General features: G+C 38.9%; 1 protein-coding gene and 1 long non-coding RNA gene across 2 annotated transcripts; one reads left to right on the top strand and one right to left on the bottom strand.

Annotated features, from left to right (window-relative positions):
* The first annotated feature begins 5206 nt into the window (after window positions 1–5206).
* On the top strand, window positions 5207–6301 carry LOC119998549. Its single transcript, XM_038845898.1, has 2 exons — window positions 5207–5541; window positions 5641–6301. Exons 1-2 carry the CDS (start codon window positions 5207–5209, stop codon window positions 6299–6301), a joined length of 996 nt encoding a protein of 331 aa, XP_038701826.1.
* A 9477-nt stretch (window positions 6302–15778) lies between these two features.
* On the bottom strand, window positions 15779–16377 carry LOC119999029. Its single transcript, XR_005468332.1, has 2 exons — window positions 16091–16377; window positions 15779–16016 (listed from the first exon to the last, which is right to left on the bottom strand). It is a non-coding gene; the product is annotated as an uncharacterized LOC119999029 (long non-coding RNA).
* Between the last annotated feature and the right edge of the window lie 9694 nt (window positions 16378–26071).

Raw genomic sequence — 26071 nt, 5'->3', positions numbered from 1 at the left:
TGACTGAGTATGAGGCGATTATAGAGTGTGCTGAGAGGAGGATTACACTGACCACACCTACGGGGAGGGTTAGATTTCGTGGAACGAGATTTCTTCCGTGTCCACATTTTCTAGATAATCTTCAGTACACCGATTGTGTTATAGCGGGTTTGATTACTTCAGCGTCTAGGGGAGATTCTTCGAACCCTATACTGGTTGTGGAGCATTATATGGATGTTTTTCCCGATGATTTACCGGGGTTGCCACCGCAGAGGGATATTGAGTTTGTGATTGAGTTGTACCCGGGTACAAATTCGATTTCTATACCACCGTATAGGATGGCACCAGCAGAGCTGAAGGAGTTGAACACTCAGTTGACAGATTTACAGAAGTTGGGATTTATCAGACCGAGCACTTCACCTTGGGGAGCACCTGTTTTGTTTGTGAAAAAGAAGGATGGTACGATGCGTATGTGTGTGGACTACCGGCAGCTGAACAGGGTGACAGTAAAGAACAAATATCCATTGCCGAGGATTAATGATTTGTTTGATCAGTTGAGAGGTAGTCATTATTACTCCAAGATTGATCTCAGATCGGGGTACCATCAGTTGAGGATTAGAGAGGAGGATATTCCAAAGACAGCATTTCGCACACGGTTTGGCCATTATGAGTACTTGGTTATGCCATTTGGGTTAACCAATGCACCTGCAGCGTTTATGGATTTGATGCACAGGGTGTTTAGACCGTATCTGGATCAGTTTGTGATTGTGTTCATTGATGATATATTGGTTTATTCAGCCACTGAGGAGGATCACATTAGACACTTGGAGATTGTGTTGCAGACGCTCAGAGAGCATAGATTGTATGCCAAGCTGAGTAAATGTGAATTTTGGATGACTCAGGTGAGATTTTTAGGGCATGTGATTTCTCAGGAGGGTATAGCGGTGGATCCAGCGAAAGTAGAGGCAGTGGTGGCATGGAGGAGACCGAAAAATGTAGGAGAGATTCGCAGTTTCCTGGGATTAGCAGGTTACTATCGACGTTTTATTGAGGGATTCTCGCGGATTGCAGCACCGATGACACAGTTGACTCGGAAGGATACTCCATTTACGTGGAAAGATGTGTGTGAGCAGGCATTCCAGGAGTTGAAGACTCGACTCACTTCACCTCCAGTGTTGGTGATACCCGACAGGGGTATTGGTTATCAGGTATATTGTGATGCTTCAGGAGTTGGTTTGGGTTGTGTGTTGATGCAGCAGGAGAGAGTGGTTGAGTATGCTTCACGTTTGTTGAAGCCGCACGAGAGGAATTATCCCGTGCATGATTTGGAGTTGGCTACGGTAGTGTTCGCACTGAAGCAGTGGAGATATTATCTTTATGGAGAGAGGTTTGAGGTATTTTCGGATCATAGGAGTCTCCGGTACTTGTTTACACAGAGAGATTTAAACCAAAGACAGCGTAGATGGATGGAGTATCTTGAGGACTTTGATTTTACTTTACAGTATCATCCGGGCAAGGCCAATGTGGTGGCTGATGCCTTGAGTAGGAGATTGATTGCAGCTCGATTGGCTATTCAGGAGTTTGGGTTAGTGGATACACTTAGTCAGTATCGACTAGATGTGGATGAGCGTAGAGATGTACTGAGTTTACGGAGTTTGATTGCTCGTCCAACCCTAGTACAGAGGGTGTTGGATGCACAGTTGGGGGATGCATTATTTGATGACATTGAGGATATGGAGGGATGGGTTAGAGGCACTGATGGTGGAGTCAGATTCAGGGGTTTCCATTACTCACGATTTGCCATGCATCCTGGTGCTACTAAGATGTATCGAGATTTACGGAGGCAGTATTTGTGGAGTGGCATGAAGAGAGATGTGGCACAGACTGTGACTCGATGTCTTACCTGTCAGCAGGTAAAGGCAGAGCATCGACGACCTGCTGGATTATTGCAACCGCTTTCATTACCTGAATGGAAGTGGGAGCATATCACCATGGATTTTGTGATGGGTTTACCTATGACTCCGCGGAGACATGATGCGGTTTGGGTTGTTGTGGATCGGTTGACAAAGACAGCTCATTTTATGCCTATTTGTCAGACAGATTCGATTGAGTCGTTGACGAGATTATATGTACGAGAGATAGTCCGATTGCATGGGGTACCGTTGAGTATTGTATCTGATCGGGATCCCAGATTTACCTCACGGTTTTGGGACAGTTTTCAGGATACTCTGGGGACGAAACTGAACTTCGGTACAGCTTTTCATCCGCAGACTGATGGACAGAGTGAGCGGACTATTCAGATTCTGGAGGATATGCTTCGGGCTTGTGCGATAGACTTTCGAGGAGATTGGGAGACTCATATTCCTTTAGTGGAGTTTGTGTACAACAATAGCTATCAGAGTAGTATTCAGATGGCACCATTTGAGGCATTATATGGGAGACCTTGTAGATCACCGTTGTGTTGGTCAGAGGTTGGAGATAGACCATTATTGGGTCCAGAGATGGTGCAGCAGACTACTGAGGTGGTGACAGTGATTCGACAGCGGCTTCTGACAGCTCAGTCACGTCAGAAGAGTTACGCGGATAGGAGACGTAGACCTCTAGAGTTTCAGGTGGGGGATCATGTTTTCCTGAGGGTTAGTCCTCGTAGAGGAGTACAGCGGTTTGGGAGAGCGGGGAAGTTATCCCCTAGATTTATAGGGCCATTTGAGATTTTGGAAAGAGTGGGGACGGTAGCTTATCGATTAGCATTACCCCCACAATTGTCAGGAGTACATGGGGTATTTCATGTGTCTATGTTACGGAGGTACCATAGGGACCCTTCTCATATATTAGATTGGTCTACCTTGGAGATTGGTGAGGACGCTACTTTCGAGACACGTCCTATTAGGATTACGGATAGACAGGAGAGGCGACTACGGTCGAAGACCATACCCTTGGTTAAGGTGATATGGCAACATTATGGAGTGGAGGAGACGACTTGGGAGTTGGAGTCGGATATGCAGATGAGATTTCCAGATTTATTTACTACCTAAGTATGATTTAATTTCGGGGACGAAATTTTCTTAAGGGGGGAAGGATGTAATATCCTGGTCTAATTTTTACACTATTCATAGTATCTTATCGTGGTGGTTGAGGTGGAGTGAACCTCTGTGTTGGTGAATCGGTATTTGAAGAGAATAAAATTAAAGTGTGAATAAATATTTTAATAAATGGGGAATTTTAAAATAAAATTTTTGGAGTAAAAATTACTTAAATCAGATTTAAATTTGATTTGTTATGAATTTTGAAGTAAATTGTAACAATTTAGTTGGGGGTGTTTTTGACAGGTGGGTGTTTTTGATAAGTGAAAATTGTATAAAAGGAAACTTAAAAAAAAAAAATCTTACGCATTTTCTTCTCTTCTTCCTTTTCTCTCTCCCGTACATCTTCGTTACTATTCATTTTCTGAGTTCGACGACGGTGAGCGACACCACCGGTGTCAAAAGAAGCGTATTGACGAGACGAGTCTAACCCAACTTGAATCACGTCGATCGGAGTTGTGGTTAGGGAGATATCGGAGTTTGAAGTTCCGATTTCCTCGGATTTCTTTTGGTCGATCCGACTGATTCCGGCAACGGTTTGACGTGTTTCAGGTACCTATGAGTTAATCTCATCGAGTTCTTTAATTTGATATAAGATTTGGCAGGTTTGGGTGGTCGGATCGCCGGCGATGGGGTTAAATGGGTTTCCGGCGAGTTGACCGAGTCAGGCCGAGTTGACTCAGTTGACCGGCGAGTTGACTCGGTTGACCGGCGAGTTGACTCGGCTGGGTACTATTTGACCCGATTTGACCCGGTCGGGTACTATTTGACCCGATTCGGTACTATTTGACCCGGTTACTATTTGACTATTGACTTTGACTCGGTTACTATTTATACGTTGACTTTGACCAGTACTATTTGGCCGTTGACCATAGTTGACCGACCGTATTTTTACAGTATTTACATATATCGTGTTTTTCGGTGTAGACGGTGGTCACGGTTGAGATTCGGAGCGGGTTAACTTTTGGAGTTAGGGGTTGTCTGGGACGCGTGCTTGGTTTTAGCACTCTGATTTTCAGGTAGGGGTTTCCATACTCTTGCATGTGACTTTAGAGTTCCGGTTTTACGGACTCTGGTGATATTATGGTTTTGTTGGTTTCCGGGGGTGGAAATACGACCTGTTTGTATGTTGATTTATATTCTCTGTTATACATATAACTGTTGGTATGTTTTCTGAGAGTGAGGTGATTGGAGGTGTTGGATGTGGATGTGGATGTGGATGTGGATGTGGATATGGATATGGATATGAATGTGGATGTGGATTGTGGGCCCATATAGGCGCCCAAATGATCAGATATGGATTTCTGATGGATGATATATATACATATACAGACCGGATATATACCGGTGGACCGTCTGAGATGGGGTGCATCACAGGGGACGCCCTCTGGTGTAGGCTATGCTATCGGGATACCCGATCCTCATCCAGTTTCGGTGTGGACCTGGATTGGGAGACACCCTACGGGGATTAGGGTGGGTCTAGGGGTGTGATGGATTGTTGGAGATTGATGTGGTGATTACAGTGTTGGATAGCCTTATCGGCTACCATTTCACTTGATTGGATTGGTGTATGGATTTCTGGAGACCAGTGTTGGTGGTTCCAGTGTTGCTTAGCCTTATCGGTTATTGTGCTATTTGGTTGACTTACTGATGGATGTATATTTCTTGTATTGCATGCTATGCATTTCATTTCTGGGTTTATCATTATTATTTTTGGATATTGGCGTTTCCTCTCTACGCCCTACTGAGCTTTGTGGCTCACCCCTCTTCTTTATCCCCTTTCAGGTGAGTTGGATGTAGGTGATGGCGGTCAGCAGCGGGATGCGTGAGCTGGTGTGTAGCCTTGGGCTGACTCTTAGTGGGTGTGGGAACTTTTTGTATTGTATTTGTATATACTATACGGTTTGGTATCGGGTAGAGATATGTTTTATTATTTCGCTGTGGTATATGTACACAGGTGGATGTACTTTGTGGATAGTATGGTAGATCTTATTATTATTATTATGTCTGTTGGGTTTAGTAGAGATTTGGGATCTGGTTCGGGGGATGGGGTGTTCCCTGCCGGTCACGTCCCTGTGATATAGATACACCTCGGTGTATCTTAGGAGAGAGGGGCGTGACACTTTGACTTGTGTAGAGAATCAATGGAACCAATTAAAAATATTGAGGGATCCACCATCCACATCGGAGGTGATGACTTGACCTCTGGTGGTTTGAATAACCTAGGTAGTGTGGCTTCTCCTAGTAGAGGTGTGCCGGTGACTGCTTCTATTGGAGGAATGGCTGCTCCTAACGGAGGTGAGCCTAAGAATGGTCCTATTGAGCCTACTGCTCCAATTTATGCTGATGGGAGGACTGTGGCTCCTCTGGCTGGCCGTGTAATGGTTCCCGCCGAAAAGCCAGAAAAGTTTACCGGCAAGGATTTCAAGAGGTGGCAACCAAAGATGCGTTTCTACTTGACCACCTTGAACCTTGTCAAGTACCTCTAAAAGGTGTGCCCCATTCTATCACCAGGCGAGCAAGACAGAACGACTATAGCAACAATCCAGTTGTGGAAAGATAATGAATATCTGTGCAGGAACTATATCCTTAATGGATTAGTTGATGACCTGTACAATGTGTACTCCAAAACCTCTTCAGCCAAAGAGCTTTGGGACTCTCTTGAAAAGAAGTACAAAACCGAGGATGTTGGTACTAAGAAATTTGTGGTGGCCAAATTTTTTGACTTCATGATGGTAGATGCCAAGTCTGTTGTCAACCAACTGGAAGAGTTCCAGCTCATCTTACATGAAATACATGCTGAGGGATTGGTGATAAATGAGTCATTCCAAGTGGCAGCAGTCATCAAGAAGCTACCTCCTAGCTGGACTGATTTCAAGAATTACTTGAAACACAAGCGCAAGGCCATGAACATGGAGGATTTGATGGTCCATCTGAGGATTGAGGAGGACAACTGGAAGAAGTTAGCACTTCCAAGAGCTTCTAAGGCCCACCTGGTGGAAACTTCCAAGCCCAAGCATGGGAAGAGAAAGAGGGGGCACCAAACCAAAGGGAAGCTGAAAGAGCAACCCAACAAGTTCCAAGGTACATGCTTTGTCTACGACAAACCTGAACACCAGGCCAAAGATTGCAGGAAGCGTCCTAATAAGGACAAGGCCACCAGCAAGGGAAAGAAGCAAGCGCACCTAGTTAAGGAGGAGGAAAATCAAGAGGTGTTTTTGCTATCATCTCTCAAGTGAACATAGTGACAAACACCAAAGATTGGTGGATGGACACAGGTGCAACCACACATATCTGCGTCCACAAGGAACTCTTCTCAACATATGAGAAGAAAGATGATGGTGAGAAGGTTTATATGGCTAACTCTGCTCCAGCCACCATCGAGGGAGTCTGAAAGGTGATCCTGAAGTTCACTTCCGGAAAGAAGATTGAGCTGCTAAATGTGATGCATGTCCCAGATATCAAGAAGAATATGATATCAGTGCCCACTCTGATCGAGAAAGGATTCAAAATAGTGTTTGAGTCAAACAAATTTGTACTCCCTAAGGGTGGGATTTATTTGGGAATTGGGTATATTAATGACGGGCTTTTTAAAGCCAATTGTGCTGTAATAGATGAAAAGTCTAAATTCTTGTACCCAAAGACTATTATCAATAAAGAGAAGTCTTCAGCTTACATGGTTGTGTCTCATTTTCTATGGCATGGTAGATTAGGACATGTAAACTATGGTATGATGAAAAAATTGGCAAACTTAGGTTTAATTCCCAAATTCAATTTGGATGTCAACCACAAATGTGAAAATGTGTTGAAGCAAAAGTTTGCCAAGAAACCCTTTTCCAATATTGAAAGAAGTACTGAGCCTCTGGCATTAATACATACAGATTTATGCAACTTGAAATTTGTTCAAAGTAGAGGTGGAAAGAAGTATTTTATTACTTTCATTGATGATTGTACCCGTTATTGCTATGTTTATTTATTAACTAGCAAAAATGAAGCAATGGACATGTTTGTAACGTACAAGAATGAGGTTGAGACTCAACTTGGTATGAAAATTAAAACACTAAGGTCCGATAGGGGAGGAGAATATGATTATGCTCTCTTTGATGAGTTGTGTGCTGAGTTTGGAATAATCCACCAGACTACAGCACTATATACACCTTAACAAAATGGAATTGCTGAGAGGGAAAATCGAACTCTAAAAGAGATGGTTAATTCCATGCTCATAAGTTCAGGTCTGCCACAATACTTGCGGGGGAAGCAGTCTTGACTGCTAATTACATTCTTAATTGAATGCCCCGTAAGAAAACAGGTAGCATTCCATATGAGATGTGGAATAAGAGACCACCATCCCTCAAATATTTGAAAGTGTGGGGGTGTCTTGCTAAATCTAATATTGATGACATCCATGTCAATATGATCATGGAAACGAGAGACGTAGAATTTTTTGAGAATATTTTCCCTTGTAAACAAGGCAAAACCTCTCAGAAACGGAATAGAGATTCAAATTTTGAGAATGAAGAAATCGGTGAACGAGAGACCAATGAAATAGAACCAAGAAGGAGTAAGAGATCAAAAATATCTAAGTCGTTTGGTTCAGATTATCTAACATACATGTTAGAAAGTGAACCTCAGACTTATAATAAAGCAATGTCATCTCCAAAATCTCCATTCTGGAAAGAAGCTGTTGACAAGGAGCTAGAATCCATCCTAAGTAACCATATTTGGGAATTGGTTGATCTCCTACCCAGAAATGAACCAATTGGATGTAAATGGATCTTTAGAAAGAAGCTAAAAGCTAACAAATCCATTGACAAATATAAAGCAAGGCTTGTAGCCAAAGGGTATAGACAAAAGGAGGGTATAGACTACTTTGATACTTATACACCAATCACAAGGATTACATCTATTTGAACGTTAATCTCTATAGCTTCGCTATATGGATTGGTGATACATCAAATGGATGTAGAAACCTGTTGGGATTAAAAATCTTACACTAATATGACACTTGTATGATAAGTTAAATTGTCACTTGAAATAGTCTTGAGGTAAGCTTCTGGTAAGATTCAGAGGTTACCAAATCTGAATCTACAGTTTTTTTTTTGCTTGAACTCTATCTCTGTATTGATTTAGAACACGTTTTTATTCAGATCAAATTGATCTGGGTATTATCTAATACAAGAGATGTGATAGGAACAAAGTACTGAAGATCGATATGGACTCCTTGTGGATTAGTTGAAGTTGATATGGACTCTCCTTGTTTGTTAGTTGTTGGATAAGAACTAATGTCTATTAATTGGATATATATGTGTTGGTTTTTATCTTAATCATGTGCAGCAATTATCTTCAAGATAATCATCTTATCAACATATGAGATTATCAAAAGTGGTCTGTGGTGTCTATATAAAGCACATCAACATGGAATGAAGTGGATCGAAGCTTTGAGAGAGAAAAACCTTGAGAGAAAGATTTTGTGCTTCGAGTCTTTTTTGTTAGTTTCTTTTTTCCACTCTCCTAGATATTTTGATGAGTGATTCATATCTGTATTCATTATAAGAGAGTGTGAGTTTCGTGTTTGAGTGATGCTCTGTTAATTTCTCTGACTGATCCATAAGAGGAAGAAGAGAGCAAGACTACACTATTTCGAAGTAACCTACATAGGCTACCTCAGAAGTAACCTGGATCGTTCTTGAGTACAAAGTCTCTTGGAGGCGCCAAGAGCAATTGGAAATCATCATTGGTGTGTTGATTTGGGGTTAAAGTATACATTGAGTCAAGTTGTATGATCGAATCATAGGTAACGATAGATTGTAAGCTTTTCTTCACATAGTGGATTGCTTTAACAGGATGGTCGCTCATAGACCCGAGGATTTTTCCCAGTCAGGGTTTCCTCGTTAAAATTATGGTGTTCTTATTTGTTTATTTTCCGCATTGATTTCATATTACGTTGACTAACAATCTTGGGAAAAGAATATTGTATTCTCAAAACCGCTTTCTTAAACGGTGAACTCAATGAAGAGATTTATATGGAACAACCTAAGGGTTTCAAGGTCAAAGGACAAGAACACAAAGTGTCTTGACTTGTCAAGTCGTTGTATGGGCTTAAGCAAGCTGTAAAACAATGGCATGAGAAATTTGACCAAGTAATGATTCGAGATGGATTTTGAATCAACGAGTGCGACAAAGGCATTTACACAAAAACTATGAATAATGAGTGTGTAATTGTTTGTCTATATGTTGATGATATGATAATTCTTGGTCGTAATGTTGAGATCATCAACAATACCAAGAAAATGCTATCGAAGAACTTCGATACGAAAGAATGGGTGAAGCTGATGTGATACTAGGCATTAAGATTGTCAAATCTTCAGATCTCAATCACACTATATTGAGAACGTGATTGAACGGTTCAAAGGACATGGCATCAAGGAGGCAAACAATTCTTTTCTCCCTCACCTGGTCTTACATAAGAATACTGCAAACAGTATTAACCAGCTAGGATATTCTCGCATTATTGGCAGTGTCATGTATATCATGAACTGCACGAGATCGGATATTGCGTATTCTATTAGTAAACTAAGCAGATACACTAGCAATCCTGGACATGAGCACTGGAAAGCTCTTTTGAGAGTATTAAGGTACCTAAACAAAACTAAAAATAATGTTTTGAGCTATGGTAAATACCCTACTGTTGTAGAAGGATACAGTGACGCCAATTGGATTTTAGATTCGGAGAAATCAAAATCAACTAGTGGTTATATATTTCTTCTTGGAGGGGCAGTTGTATCATGGAAGTCCTCAAAGCAAACACCATCGCACGATCGACAATGGAATCGGAGTTCATCACTCACGATAAAGCCAGTGAAGAAGCAGAGTGGCTTCGTTACTTTTTGGAGGACATTCCAATATGGCCAAAGCCTATGCCTGCAATTTGCATTCATTACGATAGTCAAGCTGTAATTGCAAGAGCATAAAATATGATATATAATGGTAAGTCTCGACACATTCATCGAAGACATAATCTCGTTAGGTAGTTACTCTCGAGTGGAATAATTTCCATAGACTTTGTGAAGTCTAAAGAAAATCTTGCGGATCCATTTACAAAAGGCTTGAGTCGAGAGGTGATAGACTGTGCATCGAGGGAAATGGGCTTGAAGGCCTTGATTGAATAAGTTACCTTGATGGAAACCTAACCTAGCGATTGGAGATCCCAGGGACTAGGTTCAATAAGACAACACAAGTTTGGTGTAACTTAAGTGTGAACAGTACGGAGTTTTACTCCAACCCATTCCTAGGACACACAAAGTGCTGCTAGAATATGTGTATATGGTTAAGCTATGCTTTTAATGATTCCATTCAATGTGGGGGATTATTGAAAAATGGTGGTCAACCATAGGTTGACCTAAGTTTAATGACTAATTAATAAGAGTATTGAATAATAATTTATGGGTCTTAATCTTCAATATGAATAGGAGAGTTTGGAGTTTAATTTGATCCAAAACCATTTTTCGGTTGAGAATCCTACATTGGAGAAATTCAATGTGGATGTGTTGTTTATAAGCTTAACTTTTGAAGTAAAGCTTTGGGCCCAAGGGCACCCAAACTTTTGTAGGAGGCAGAGACTCCCCATTATGGGCTTGAATTGAAAACACAAACACGCGCGGGGGCGCTCGCCTCGTCGTGCCAGGCCAGCCAGTTGGTCGAGCGTGGCATGGCGAGGCTAGCGAGCAGGTCGGGTCAGTGCGTGGACTTGGGCTTTCGAAGGCCCAATGTCTCCTATTTTTTGCACAAAAGTTATTCATTTTTGCCCATTAAGTAATCCAAATACATTGAATGTGGACATTTAAAGTCTGCAACCTACTTGGTCAACTGTTGTTGAGTCTGGCCTGCAAAATCTGGCCCATACCTAGTCAAGTCTGTTGAGGCCAAGAATATTGGCCTAGTGGTTGACTCAGGCCCGAAAATCAGTATGGATCACTGATTTTTTGGGCTAGTGATTGCTAGGCTCTCCTATATAAGGAGAGCTTGGCAACAAGTCCAGAACACAAAAAAAAAACCACTTCTGCTCTACTTTCTCCTACGTCTGTGTTCTAATTCTTGCCTACCGAGAGTGATGTTCATAATTATTCGATTGAATCCGTTGGTATTTCAGTGCCGTTTACTGGTGGTGTGTGGAGTGTTGTATCTTGGGAAGAGATTGTCCAGAAAGTGAAGGCACTAGTTGGCTGGGACAAATTCTCTTTAAGGAGATTCGCGAAGGCATACCTCGCTCTCTCTGTCCAGCTGTTTCAACATTCGGTTTTGGTATTTTTAATTCAGGCAATTTGTTCCTCTATTCGTATCTGAATGTTGTGTTGAACTGACAGTGTAATTGTTATGCATGCAATCTACTATAGTGATATGTTACTATATATGCTATAGTGCTATGTTACTATTTCTGTAGTTCCTAGTTTATCATTATATGTAATTAATCCAACGGGAAATACCTTAAACTACTATAATCTATCTTGAAAATGAAGTGTCTCTCTTGTAAAAAATGTTGACATTTCTTCACAGTAGAAACAATAGCAATTAATTCCTTCTCATAGGTAGATAAGGCTAAATTTCTATGGCCAAAGGACTTACTAGTGGTGCAATAGGTCTTCCTTTTTGTTGCAAGACAACCCCCACACCATTGCCTGATGCATCACACTTAAGCTCAAAAGGAATTGTGAAATCTAGTAAGGCCAAGACTTGTGGTGATGCCATAATGCTCTTCAATTGCTCAAAAGCTGTAGTAGACTCATCAGTCCAATGAAATCCATCTTTCTTTGCAAGTTGAGAAAGAGGATGACATATTTTCAATTTTCCTATAATATCCAGTCAATCCAAGAAATCCCCTTAATTCTCTAACATTTTTAGGTATTAGCCACTCCAAAACAGACACTCCTTCTCTTGAAACCACATGCCCTAAATACTCAACCTTTTCTTGTCCAAAGGCACATTTTTGTTTCTTCACCCACAATTGATTCTGTTTCAGTATGTCAAAAGTATGCCTCAAATATCTTAAATGCAATTCCCAACTTGCACTATACACCAAAATGTCACCAAAAGAATACTAAGATAGACTTCCTCAAAAGTGGTTTAAAAATGTCATTCATCAAGGCTTGGAAAGTAGCAGGAGCATTTGTAAGACCAAGAGGCATCACTAAAAATTCATAGTGTCCTTCATGAGTCTTGAAAGCTGTTTTTTCAATATCCTCAATGTGGATAAACGTTCACACAATTAATTATTTGTGCAATTAATAATTAAGGATAATATCTAGATGGATATTAATCAAATTAAGTATTTGATTTTGAATGGTATTATCCTAGGAGATTTGATAGACATCGAATCAAATTAGAAGACATTAATTCTTATCCCTTATGAGCCTATAAATAGAGGGTCAGTCCCTTGTCTTCAACATACCAAAAAAATAGAATAGTCTGTGATCTCTTTGCCGTTGGTATGCTCGTGATTCGTGTCCTCAAAAAGTACGTGATCTATATTGTAGAACGTGGAACCAAACAATTCGATCCGTAGTCTGCACTACAACAGGTATTCCCCTGCGTACTAATACATATGTGTATTGTATCTTATTTCCTTCATTGGTATCGAAGCCGGTTCATTTAGTTCCCGTATTTATGTTTAAATAGATTTTAATCATAAATTGACTAAATTGATATTAATCTTATGATTTTGTGTAAATTTTTTTTTCATTAATGACACTTATGTGAACCATCTTATTTTTATATAATTCTGTTTATATATATATATTAACAAAAAAAACGTTTTAGTCTTGTTGTTGCATATGTTGCAATAATTGCTATATAAAAAGTAGGGTCTTTGTGGCCCAATGTGGTTTTAACTAAAAAAAAGGAATGGGCCGAGTATATGTTTTAAATTAAATGGGTTTATTGTTTTTTTTTTGGTTAGACTAAAGAAAAATGGGCTTAGTGCTAATTTGGACTTTAAAGTGTATTTGGACTAGAATAAAGATTAGGTGTTTATGATAAATCCTAAAAATATGTTTTTTGGACTTAAACCCACGTTTTAAGTAAACTTCTATGACAAATGTGTTTTTCCTTTGTAATTTGATCAATGTTTATTTTTATTTAATTTATTTTTGATATTTATGTGATATCTTAAATTAATTGATGACTCACATGATTTTATTAATTGTGTGCCTAGTGTTTGTGATTATAAATCATCATTTTTTTGTATTGCATGATTAATAATTTATTTGTTGAATTATAATGAGGGTTTTAATGGTGATTAAATTCATTCGTTGAATTATGATCTGCATATATGTTATGCATTTATTTTTGGATAATCTTTGTTAGTGACAAACGTTAGTAGCAATGTCTAGAAAATTCTGTCGAGGAAAGGGGTTACTTAATTGTGTGCCGTATTAAACGGAAGGCCCCCTCTTTCCTGGGAACGATCTGGTTGCTAAATTTGTTAGTCCCTAACTTAGAAAGCTAATAAAGTTTTTTTATGCTATGTGCATAATAATCCTCATAATATATCTACTATATGCTTAATGCGTATAATAATAAATTTATGTGCAATATTGCTTACATATTATATTGTTAATATGATGGATGATAAAGATTCATTCTTTGATTATTGATTGATGAAATATGAAGGTTAAATGATTTTTCATTTGATTGTGGGTGATGACTTGAGCATAGCGATGTTTCAATCTCGCATTTTTTAGGAAAATTATTTGATTTTTATATTTGAGGTTGATAAATTGTGCCTTATTAAAATCCAACTTTCGTTTACTTTTGTTGTAATGACCTCGAAAAATGTTATTGCTGACCTTTAATAAAGGAGAAAAGTTAACTGGATCTGAAAACTGTAATGTATGGTGAACATCCTGATGGGTGTATGATAGAGATAGAATCCAGAGATGTGAAATTTTTAGAGAATGAATTCCCAAGCATTGGTGATATCCGCAAAGAATTAGAATTGTATGAGTTGCAGTCTACGGAATCTTCTACTATCTCTGGCGAGGAGAGGGAATTAGAACGTCCTTCTCAGACAATTGCCATAGATAGTGGGAGTAATAAAAACTCCTTGCGGAAAAGTCAACGTAGAACCGTTTCCCGTCGACATTTCAGAGTTGAAGGACATGCGTTGTTATGCTTTCTATCAGATATAGATGAGCCAGCTTCATACAAAGAAGCACTTCAATCACCTGCTTGCAATGAATGGTTAGCTGCCATGACCGATGAGATGCAGTCAATGGCAAAGAACCAAGTTTGGGACTTGGTTGACCTTCCACCGTTCCCCGTCGACATTTCGGAGTTGAAGGACATGCGTTGTTATGCTCTCTATCAGATATAGATGAGCCAGCTTCATACAAAGAAGCACTTCAATCACCTGCTTGCAATGAATGATTAGCTGCCATGACCGATGAGATGCAGTCAATGGCAAAGAACCAAGTTTGGGACTTGGTTGACCTTCCACCAGGCCGAAAGGCCATTGACAATAAGTGAGTCTTAAAAGTCAGAAGGAAGGCCGATGGCTCAATTGACAAGCATAAAGCCTGACTTGTAGCGAAAGGCTATACCCAAATGGAGGGTATAGACTACAAAGAGATTTTTTCTCCTGTGGTGAGATTTGTCTCTATTCCCTCGATCCTATCACTTGTAGCTCATTTAGATTTAGAGCTACACCAGATGGATGTTAAGACAACTTTCTTAAATGGAAAGCTGGATGAGGAGATCTATATGGATCAACCTTTGGTTTTGTAGTAGAGGGACAAGAAGGCAAAGTGTGCCATCTTAAAAAATCCGTATATGGTCTCAAACAATCATCTAGACAATGGTATCTCAAGTTCCATGAAGCCATTTTGTTGGCAGGCATGGATATGATTGAAGATGACCATTGTGTATATGTCAAAAGGACAAGAGAAGGTTTTTTGATCCTATCTCTGTACGTGGATGACATTTTACTTGCTGGGAATAACATGGGGATGATTAATGCCATGAAAGAATGGCTATCCTCCATTTTCGAAATGAAGGATATGGGTGAGGCTAACTATGTGCTTGGCGTCAAGATCATGAGGGATAAATCCAAAAGAATTACTGGTTTGTCTCAAGAAAATTATATTAAGAAAATTTTAGAAAAGTTCTGCATGCATCAATCAGAGCCCGTTGATACCCATGTTGAAAAGGGTCAGTATTTATCACTTGATCAATGCCCTAAGACAGACGAAGAAAGAAATAGGATGAGCAGGGATCCCTACACCAGTGTAGTTGGGAGTCTGATGTACGCTACGTTGTGTACTCGTCCTGACATCTATTTTGTAGTTGGCCTAGTGAGTCTAGGCCTTACCATTTGGCCCGCAGGCCTAGGCCCGGCCTGGGCCAACGGGCTAAAGCCCGGCCCTGGCCTGAAATTGCATCGGGCTTGGGAGGGCTTGGGCAGGCTTGGGCTCCATTTCTTGGGCCAGGCCCTGCCCGAAGCCCGAAGGTATGGCCCGAATTCAGGCGGGCCCGAGCTCGACCTGAAACTCGAAGGTCTGGCTCGAATTCGGACAGGCCCAAGCCCTGCCTGAAAAATCACTACTCTCTTTCTCAGAACTTTGAACCGGATAGAGGACAATCTATCTATGCTTCTTTCTGCACCTCTACATACTAGTACAGTCTACCTAATGCATTGCCTATTTCATGTTTTTGGCCATTGCAACTGAAGATTTGCAAATCGACTATAGTCTACAGACAGAGACAGTCTACAAATTAAAATTTACAAATCATTCAGTCATTCAAAATGAAAATTCAAATTTACAGTAGACTAGTAGATAGAGTATGAGTCAGTCTTGATTCTCCTACTTTGCAGAATTGTAGGTTGTCGTTAAACTGTTTAAGTCTTTAAGAAATTCAACCATTGCCCTTGCCCAGTTGCCCGTTGGTTCACCAACTTTCAACCTACAAATACCCCTTACTCATTCAATCATTCTTCACAAAGACACAAATCAATCTAACAAATCACAAGTACTTACACTAGTATTTTTGCATCTTGCATTCATGCTAGATTTGATATTCTGATATACTGGTTCTGGTATTGTTGCTCACTTGCTCTATTGCTCGATTGCTCACTTGCTTGATCTGGTTCTGGTATTGTTGCTCACTTCCTCTCAAATCGAACTAGATCCAGAAGGACCAGATCGCACTGCACGGGTTCTGAGTCTTTTGATTTCTGCGACTTTGCCTCACTAAGTGATTGTCTTTTGTGGTCTCGCACTCTCGCCCCTCGGAGCTCTCTCCACCGGCACCACCGCACCACTCCACTAGTCCACTAGTTTACATACCCGTGTACAATTTTGAGTATCTGTCTTCGGCTCTTCGCCTCTTCGATTCATTAAGTTCAACAATCAATAGTTCAACTCTTATCTAAGAGTCATCAGTCATAACATCCTCAAATCCTATTGGTTGGGTATATTTCATCATTATCTATTTATCTCTACGTTTCATATTTTGTGTTGTTGTGCACTTTTGACTTTTCATAATTTAGGCCATATACATTATAAATTACATATTTATATAGAATATAGACATACAGATACAGACATTAAGACATACAGTTATACTTATACACAAACACTATTAGGCAATTATGATTTATAGTTGTATTTATATTTTTATATGTCTAACATTGCCTATTTGTTTTGTTAGGTTGAAGTGAATTGCAATTTGTACGAGAACTATTGGCAATTTGGCAACTCATATACAACTTATTGTGAAGAATTGAATTCTTTGGGTAATTTCTTATTTATAATTTATTGCACCTTTAATTTGCATTAGTATGGGCCATACTTATAATGTTGATAACCCTTCTATTCCTACCACTATTGATGAGGAGGATGTTATTGTGAGGGAATCCATAGGATCTCCCTGTACTCAAATTCCAAATGAGTCTACTTCCGCTGGTACAACTAAAAGTGTTAAAACCCAAAAGCCACCTAGTGGTGCATGGAGATTTTTTGAAAGAATTATAATTACAAATCCTAATAATGTGAAAGTAGTGAAAGAAAAATGTTTAACATGTGGTAAGTTATTAAGTGGTGCATCTAGTGGAGGTACTAGTTATTTGATACGTCATTCTGATAAATGTAGACAAAATAGTAATGTAGATATTAGAACACAAATGCAATTAAATATAGATCCAACTAGAAATGTAGCTAATTTTCAATATGATGAATCATGTGCACATGAAGAGGTAATAGATTATATGGTTAGGGCCGAGCAACCATTTGCTTATGTTGAAATCATGATTTTACTGGTATGATTCAAAAGGGCATTAATCCTCAATATCATGGTTTTTCTGCTACAACTGCGAAAACAGATACTATAAATAAATTTCAAAGTAGATTACTTGAATTGAAGAATTTTTTTATTAATTTTGATGGAAAAATATGTCTTACATCTGACATATGGACTTCTGTCCAAAAAATGAGTTATTTATCATTGACAACCCATTATACTGATAATGAATGAAATTTGAATAAAAAATTATTAGTTTCAAAATGTTAGAATCCCCTCATACTGAATTCTCGATATCGAATTTAATTCTACAAGAACTTGAATACGTAGGCATTAGTAGCAAAATATTTTCTATTACACTAGATAATGCTAGTAATAATGAAGTTACTCAAAGAACAATGAGACGTTATCTTACGCTACCTGCAGGGAAACTTATTTCATGTTCGTTGTTGTGTTCATATTTCTAATTTGACAGTTCAAGATGGTTTACACATTTTACATAACTCAATTGAAGTAATTAGAGATATTGTACTATGCATTAATTCATTTGTATCTAGATATGAAATGTTTAAAATTAATGTGTAAAATTACACATGAAGAGGAGAAACATTCCACTAGATGTGCCTCATAGATGGAACTCAATATATTTACTATTAAACGTGGCAATAAAATATAGGAGGGTTGTAGATTTATTTTGTGAAGAAATGAAAGAAAAATATGGTAATTCAAATTTACAAGTACCTGGTGATTATGATTGGGCAATTGCTGAAGTTATTAGAGATCTTTTAGATGTTTTTCATACTACTACTAAGATATTTTGTTCAATTTATTATCCTACATCTAGTCGAGTGCTTATGCAATTACACATATTTGTGTGACATTTGATAAATATTCATAATGTGATGCTTTTAAAATTGCTTTGGTGGCAATGAGAGAAAAATTTTCAAACTATTTTGATTATTTACCAATTTTATTTAGTATTGCTGTGGTTATGGATCCTAGGTGTAAGATTGAAGTATTAGAAGTATGGTTAGAAACATTATATGCTAATGATCAAGAAAAAGTCAAAACACAAATGAACGAAATAAATAATTGTTTGACTCAATTGTATGATGAATACAAAAATCAACTAGGAGAGCACAGGACTCCACAAAATGTTACTGGTTCGAGTTCTTCTTCCTCATCTTCGTCTAGATTCTTAGGAGGATTGCAATTGCTAAAAAGTAAACGAACTCACTCATCTACATCATCTAGTGGGTCAACTTCTGAATTAAAAATGTATCTTGATCAATCTGTGATTGATTTTGATGATAATCCTAATTTTTGATATATTAGCCTGGTGGACAGTACAACAGGGCAAGTACCCTTTACTTTCTAAAGTGGCCCGTGATATACTAACCGTTCCAGTTTCAACCTTAGCGTCAGAAGTAGCTTTTAGTGCAGGTGGGAGAGTTGTGTCTACAACTCGTAGTAGCCTTGGTCCAGCAACTGTAGAAGCATTAATCTGCCTTAAAGATTAGAGTTTGGCAAATCAAAGATTGCAAGAACATATATGCGAAGCTGAACTTATTGAAGAAATGAACAACTTAAAGTTATCAAGACCAGAATGGATTAAAATTAGTTCTACCGATGCTACTGAAGATTGAAGAATAATCATAAATAATAAATTGTATGTGTAGCTAAATAATTATGTATTTATATAATCAAAGAAATGAGAGTGATGCAAATGATTGATAGTATATTGTATATAGGTGACAACCTAGTTGGGATGTATATATAGTATATATGATGCAATTTTCACCCTCTATAAAATATTGTTCAATTGTATAAGAATTAAAGTACAATTATGGCATTAATCAATTGTAAGTAATATGTATTTTTTTAAAAACGTCTAAAAAAGGCCCGAGGCCGGCCCGAAGCCCGAGCTTTATGGGCCCGGGCCTAAAAAAATCGGGTCAGCCCTGCCCGGCCCGATGCCGAGCCCTAAGTGAGCCGATATCAAAGTAATCCAAGTCTTGCCCATTGGGAAGCCATGAAAAGAATATTTTGTTACCTTCGTGGAGCCACAGATCTAGTCCTCTACTATGGTGGAGGAAACCTAAAACTAACTGGATTCAATGACGCTGATTGGGCCAGTGATAGAGACGAAAGAAAATCCACCTCTGAATATGTGTTTATCCTTGGTGGAGGAGCAATATCTTGGTGTAGCAAAAAGCAGAGCTGCAGTTCAAGGGGTTGTCTGGTTAAGACGTTTTTACGACATCTCGAGGCTACCTCTCAGGTTGAAAAGCCTGTCGAGATTTTCTCCAATAGCATGGCCGCCTTGGAGTATGCAAAGAATCCCAAGTATCATGGGAAGACAAAGCATATTGATATTCGTTATCATAATATCCGACTTATGATCAACCAGAAAGAAGTTACCCTTAAACACATTCCTACCAAAGAGATGGTAGTTGACCCGTTAACAAAAGCAATACCTAGAGATTTATTTTCATTTCATGTTAGAACAATAGGTCTATGTAGACTCTAGTTATGTAAAGGGTATTTGTTGGATTCTCATTTTTTTATGAAATAAAATGAAGTATTATTCATAATATATTTATGTTTATTACACCATAAATTTAGGCACAATTTAATGTCACAAGGCTACGATCTCCTCACTCACACGAGGGATCGTTCTGTCACCTGCGTGGTTGGTAGAAAGAGACAAGAAACCTAGTTGTCACTTGGGTATTGACCTGTGTGGTTTATTTTTGCATAAGTTGCTTAATTTATACATCGCCTCAGTAAGTCTGAGATGAGACTATTTCTACAGTCGAATGTGTGATTAATCACCACATATAAGCCTTACGAAAGCTCGACCAAATGTATGAGTTGACATTTTAAGTTGGATGATTGTGTAGCATCTATGAAAAATCCGTATGATGTTTGAGCAAGTGACTTCCCATCGTGTGGGAGCTTCATCATAGCATGTAATATGTATTATATGTGCTAAGTTGACCACTTAAGGTGTGACATGAAAAACACTTTATCTGTCATTGTGTGAGCCTTGAAAATTATTTGATGCTCTTATGACTTAAGACTATATCATGTAGTCGGAGTTTGAAGTATTTTCTTAGTTGTGTCATACCCGGCCACGAATATTATTACGGTTGAATGAGGCACAGCCAAAAAATATTAAAACAAATATGCATTAATATGAGTCATTAAGGAAGATTGTTTGGTAACATGCCTTAATAGTACAAATCTATAGCCCGGGTGATCACAATTACACTAAAAAAATAGAATATATGTAATATCTCTCTCAAACTACGATCTTCCGCCTACGTGATCTAGGCCAGTTAGGGTGTGAATAGTGGGAGGACTCTGGTAGCGATTCCTCTGACTAAGACTAGTTTGTGATCTCTTTGCCATTGGTGTGCTCGTGATTCGTGTCCTCGAAGAGTACATGATCCAGCTTGTAGAATGTGGAACCAAACAGTTTGATCCGTAGTTTGCACTACAACAAGTATTCCGCTACGTACTAATACATATGTGTATTGTATCTTATTCCCTTCATAGATGCATTATAATATGGTGATAACTAGATCTAAGATCCAATTTAGAAAAATACTGTGACCTTGAAGCTCATCCAGCAAATCATCAATCATGGGAATTGGATATTTATCCTTAATTGTCAATTGATTTAGTTCCCTATAATCCATACACATTCGCCAAGTACCCTCCTTTTTCTTCACCAACAACACTGGAGAGGCAAAAGGACTATGAATAGCCCTTATAAATCCTAATTGTAATAACTCCTGAACAACCTTTTCTATCTCATTTTTTTTGTGAGGGACCATAATGATATGGTCTCTTATTGGTTGGTTTAGCTCCTGGTTCTAAGGGAGTTCTATGGTCATTCACCCTTACTGGAGGTAAAGTGTTTGGAATCTGAAATAGGATATCAAAGGTTGACAATAAATCCTCCAACTCTTTCCTTTGAATATGTGACAGAGTATCATTATCATTCTTAATCAATCCCACTTCATGATAATATAACAACATTCCCAAATTATCACTTAGAATTGCTCTCTCCATCTGTTGCAAGGAAATTTGATTCTGAGTAACTCCATTTAACTGATATGTCCTATCTCCAATCTAAAATTGCACTTTCATCAACTGAAAGTCCCACAATACTGGACCAATTGTAGACAGTCATTGTACCCTCAAAACCACATCACATCCACCTAATGGCAGCATGAACAGATTGGTATCACAAGACTATTCTCCCATAGACAAATGAATGGCTTTACAACATCCACCACTCTTAACTCTACCTCCATCAGCTATCATTACCTCAAATTCAAGATTTTTCCAAACATTCCAACCTAAATGCTTGATTAATCTATAATCCACAAAATTGTGGGTACTCCATGAGTCTAATAAAATGAGTATTGGTTGATTCTTAATATAACCCCTAACCTTCATAGTTTTTATAGTATGCATGGCTGCCACTCCATAAAATGCACAAGCACTCAATTCTATGGCTTGAGTCTCAACTACTTGTATTTCTTCTATTTCATTTTGTTCCTCGACTTCCTCAAAATCCACTTCTAATAAAAGCAATTGCTTCTTGGCACATTTATGCCCCCCTATCATACTTTTCATCACAGTAAAAACATAGACCTTTAAGCCTTTTTTCCTGCACCTCTTCTGGTGTGATACGTTTTGTAGGAAATTCAACAACAGGAACTTTTCTAAAATTATTGTCTATAGGTTTAAGCAAAGTATTTGAAGTAGTGGCATATTTAGGAAGCATAGGTTTTAACGAATTGGCACGAAAATGACTCAATTTAGTGTCTACCTAAAATGCCAAAGCTATGGCATCATGTACAGTTGTTGGCTTCAAAAGTTTAACATCAAACCTCAAGAAGCAGCTTTTTAACAATTCATCACTGATTCCAGAAGTTATTGTAGCTAATCTTCGAAATTCCGCTACAAATTCCTTTAATCCTCTAGTCTGCTTCAATTTGAATAAAGATTCCGCACTATCGTCGAATTCAGAAGGTCCAAATTCTCTGCAAACAATTCTTATAAAATCCTCCCACCTCGGTGTCTTTTGAATACAATTCATCCAACGAAACCACTGAAGTGTATCTTTTTCCAGATTAAATGAAACAATCAACACTTTTTGTACATCAGGAGTGCCATAATATGAAAAATATTGCTCTGCACGATAAATCCAGGCCAGTGGATCATCTCCGTCAATGAATCTTGGAAACTCAATTTTATGCCCAACATTTCGAGGCACGACAGCATGCTTTTCATTTCCGTCATTCCACCATTGGTATTGATGATGACCTAGTTCAGACTCTCATCTTCTTTGATCAATCCAAAGTCGTTGCGAATGAGATCATGACACATCATTTCGAATCCCTCAGTGAGCTTAGAATCCATCTGCGATTCAATTTAAGATGAAAATTTGGACACTTCTCCTTAAACAACAGTCGGAAGATTATTCGTCAAATTTTCCAACGCAATGTTAATGCCTTGAAGGCTTGATTCCACGAGTGATAAGCGATTATCCATGGCGGTGGAACGTGTAGTCTTACGAGTCATGCACGGAAGGGAACAGTGGATCAAACCTCTGATACCAAATTGTTAGATACCCTTTCAACCTTGACAAACACGATTAGGAATACAGATAATAGAGAGAACTCTCAAGAACAATCCAGGAATATTTTTGATCAAAAACTACCATACAACCTAATGTCAAATCTGTTTTATACTTAACGGAGACTTAACAGAGTTCATTAACAGCCTAATACAAGTAACTACAATTAACAGACTGTTAACTGACTCTTAACCAATACCATAATTACTCTTCTAATTATAGTAGGAGAACCGTGAGGGGTATTTTGGTCTTATCATTATTTATATTTTTATGGGCTAAAAACCGTCTAGATGAAAATCCATACCACAAGGCTCAAGATTCAGCCGACGCTAGACTCATGAGAGTTTAAGTCAAACTCGGTAGGCTCAAGTCAATTGGCAACTGGACCCATGAGAGTCTAAAGTCCATGATGAAGACCAAGGGAGGTTACTAAAGAATGCTTATAATCGTGCTAGAAGGCTGAAGATGAAGGAAAGACGTGAAGGAGTCAGTCTCGTAGATGAACCTGATGAGTCCACGCAAGCTGCCATGCAAGTTGATGTCAGCAGGGTTAACACGTTGGTGATGGAGCCACGAGTAGTGAAAGATGTAACTATTGTTGAGTCTCCAACTTAGTGGGATTGCTCTATTAACTTCTATTATTATTAGTAGTACTAGTTAGAATATTAGTAGGGTTTTTCTTATTTCTGCATGGATGGACTACTAGTTTGCATAGGACTAGAATTTATGCTTTGGCTATAAATAGCCTGTGAAATAGTTATGTATTATTCATTCAATTAATCAAACAAAATGAGAATTTATTCTCAAACCCTTGTTCTATTCTTCGGTCTAGATCAAGTTCTATCATTAGTACTTTTATTGAGAGAAGCTTTGAATGGCTACTCAAAAGGAAGGCCTCGAAGCTTTGGAGGCTGGAAGCTCCGAAGTTCTACGACGGATGACACGACTAGAGGAATTATTGGAGAAGCTAGTTGCCAGCGAATCAACTTCTGTCACGTTGCCCAAACCCAAGCTGCCATCGAACAAGGACGATAGTGGATCTGACTCTTCCACAGGGTCTGATAGTGACTCATCCATAGGAGACGAGGAGCAATTGACGACAAAACTTCCTGATAAATTTCTAGCCGCAAGCAAACCTAGGATGAATTTTCCTCCCTTCTCAAGGGAAGTTCCCATCACATGGTTAAGCCGAGCAAATCAGTTCTTCAAATTTCACGAGATCAAGAAAGCAATCAGAGTTAACTATGCAGCTTTTTTCTTGGAAGGAGAAGCTAATCTGTGGTGACAATGGATTGAGCGAATATATCGCAAAAAAAATAAAAAAATAAGATGGAAAGATTTTGAAAAAGAGGTTCTTGCCAGGTTCGGTCCCACAGGATATATTGATCATGATGAGGCTCTCTCACAAGTCAAGCAAACAGGCGACTTACGTGAATACCTTAAGGAGTTCGAGAGATGACTATGGAATTTGCCTAGGGGGACGGTTGGGTTAAATTGGCTATGCAGCCTCCTAGCAAAATGGAGACAGTACAAGCTAAGTCTTTGGAAAACTTGTACAAGAATGGAGGACAATGTTTTTCAATTATAGAAATTTCAGAGTCGCCATCTGGTAGCAAGTTAGGGAACGAAGCTGTGGTTCATGAATCCGTGAAGGCATTACTTGAGGAGTTCTCTTCAGTCTCGGCCGAACCATGCACCCTGCCTCCGAACCGAGAATTTGATCATAAAATACCACTCAAAGATGAGTCCAAACCAGTTAATGTGGCTCCCTACAGGTATGCTCACTTTCAAAAGAATGAAATCGAAAAATAAATTACGGAGATGCTTCGCAAAGGGTTTATACAGCCCAGTAATAGTCCCTTTTCATCTCCGGTTCTTTTGGTCAAAAAGAAAGATGGATCCTGACATTTTTGCAATGATTATCGAGCTCTTAATGAGGCCATAATTAAAGATAGGTTTCCCATTCCAACTACTGATGATATGCTTGATGGGCTAGGAGGAGCTTGTTTCTTTTCCAAGTTGGATCTGCGTGCCGGGTATCATCAGATTCGGGTCCATAAAGACGATATACATAAGACCACATTTAGGACTCATCACGGTCATTATGAGTACTTGGTGATGCCTTTCGGACTTTGTAATGCGCCTTCTACTTTCCAATTCGCTATGAATTCAATATTCAATGTTCATCTCCGGAAATTTATTCTGGTTTTTTTCGATGATATCTTAATTTATTCAAGGAGTTGGAATGACCATATCAAGCATCTACAGGTGGTTCTTGAAATTCTAGAACGCCACAAGTTCCACATTAAACCATCAAAGTGTGCGTTTGAGCAAGAAAATACGGAGTATTTAGGCCATATTATATCAAAAGATGGGGTGCAAGTAGACTACCGAAAAATAGAAGCTATGCTCTCATGGCCAAAGCCAAATAATATCTCTGCCTTATGTGGATTCTTGGGTCTGACCGGCTATTACCGAAAATTTGTTGTGCATTATGGAATAATTGCAAAGCCGCTCACAGATATGCTTAAAAAAGGAGGATTTCGATGGACCGAAAAAGGTGTTGAAGCTTTCGACAAATTGAAGAAGGCTATGGCCCAGGCTCCTGTTTTGGCCATGCCAGATTTTGAGGCCGTGTTTGAGGTCTATACTGATGCCAGCGACAACGGCATTGGGGCTGTGCTCACCCAACGTGGGAGACCATTGGCCTTTTCTTAATAAGGCTTTAGGGCCTAAAAAATTATCATGGTCCGTTTATGCAAAGGAGATGTTGGCAATTATAGAAGCTGTGCGTCTTTGGCGTCCATATTTGTTGGGGCAAAAATTCTTGATCATTACAGACCAACAGCCTTTAAAGCACCTCCTTGAACAGCGAATTATAACACCCGACCAGCAAAAATTGGTAACTAAGTTACTGGGATATGAGTTTGAAATTCTATACCGGCCGGGGAAAGAAAACTTTGTTGTGGATGCTTTGTCTTGGCGGGGTGACAGTCCAACTCTGCTGGCAATTACGGGTCCAATTTGGCCTATTTGGAATGAAATTCGTGATCATACTAGGAAT

Source organism: Tripterygium wilfordii, chromosome 5 (assembly GCF_013401445.1).
Source record: "Tripterygium wilfordii isolate XIE 37 chromosome 5, ASM1340144v1, whole genome shotgun sequence".
Taxonomy (NCBI): Eukaryota; Viridiplantae; Streptophyta; class Magnoliopsida; order Celastrales; family Celastraceae; genus Tripterygium; species Tripterygium wilfordii.
This window is presented reverse-complemented; position numbering and strand designations above follow the sequence as displayed.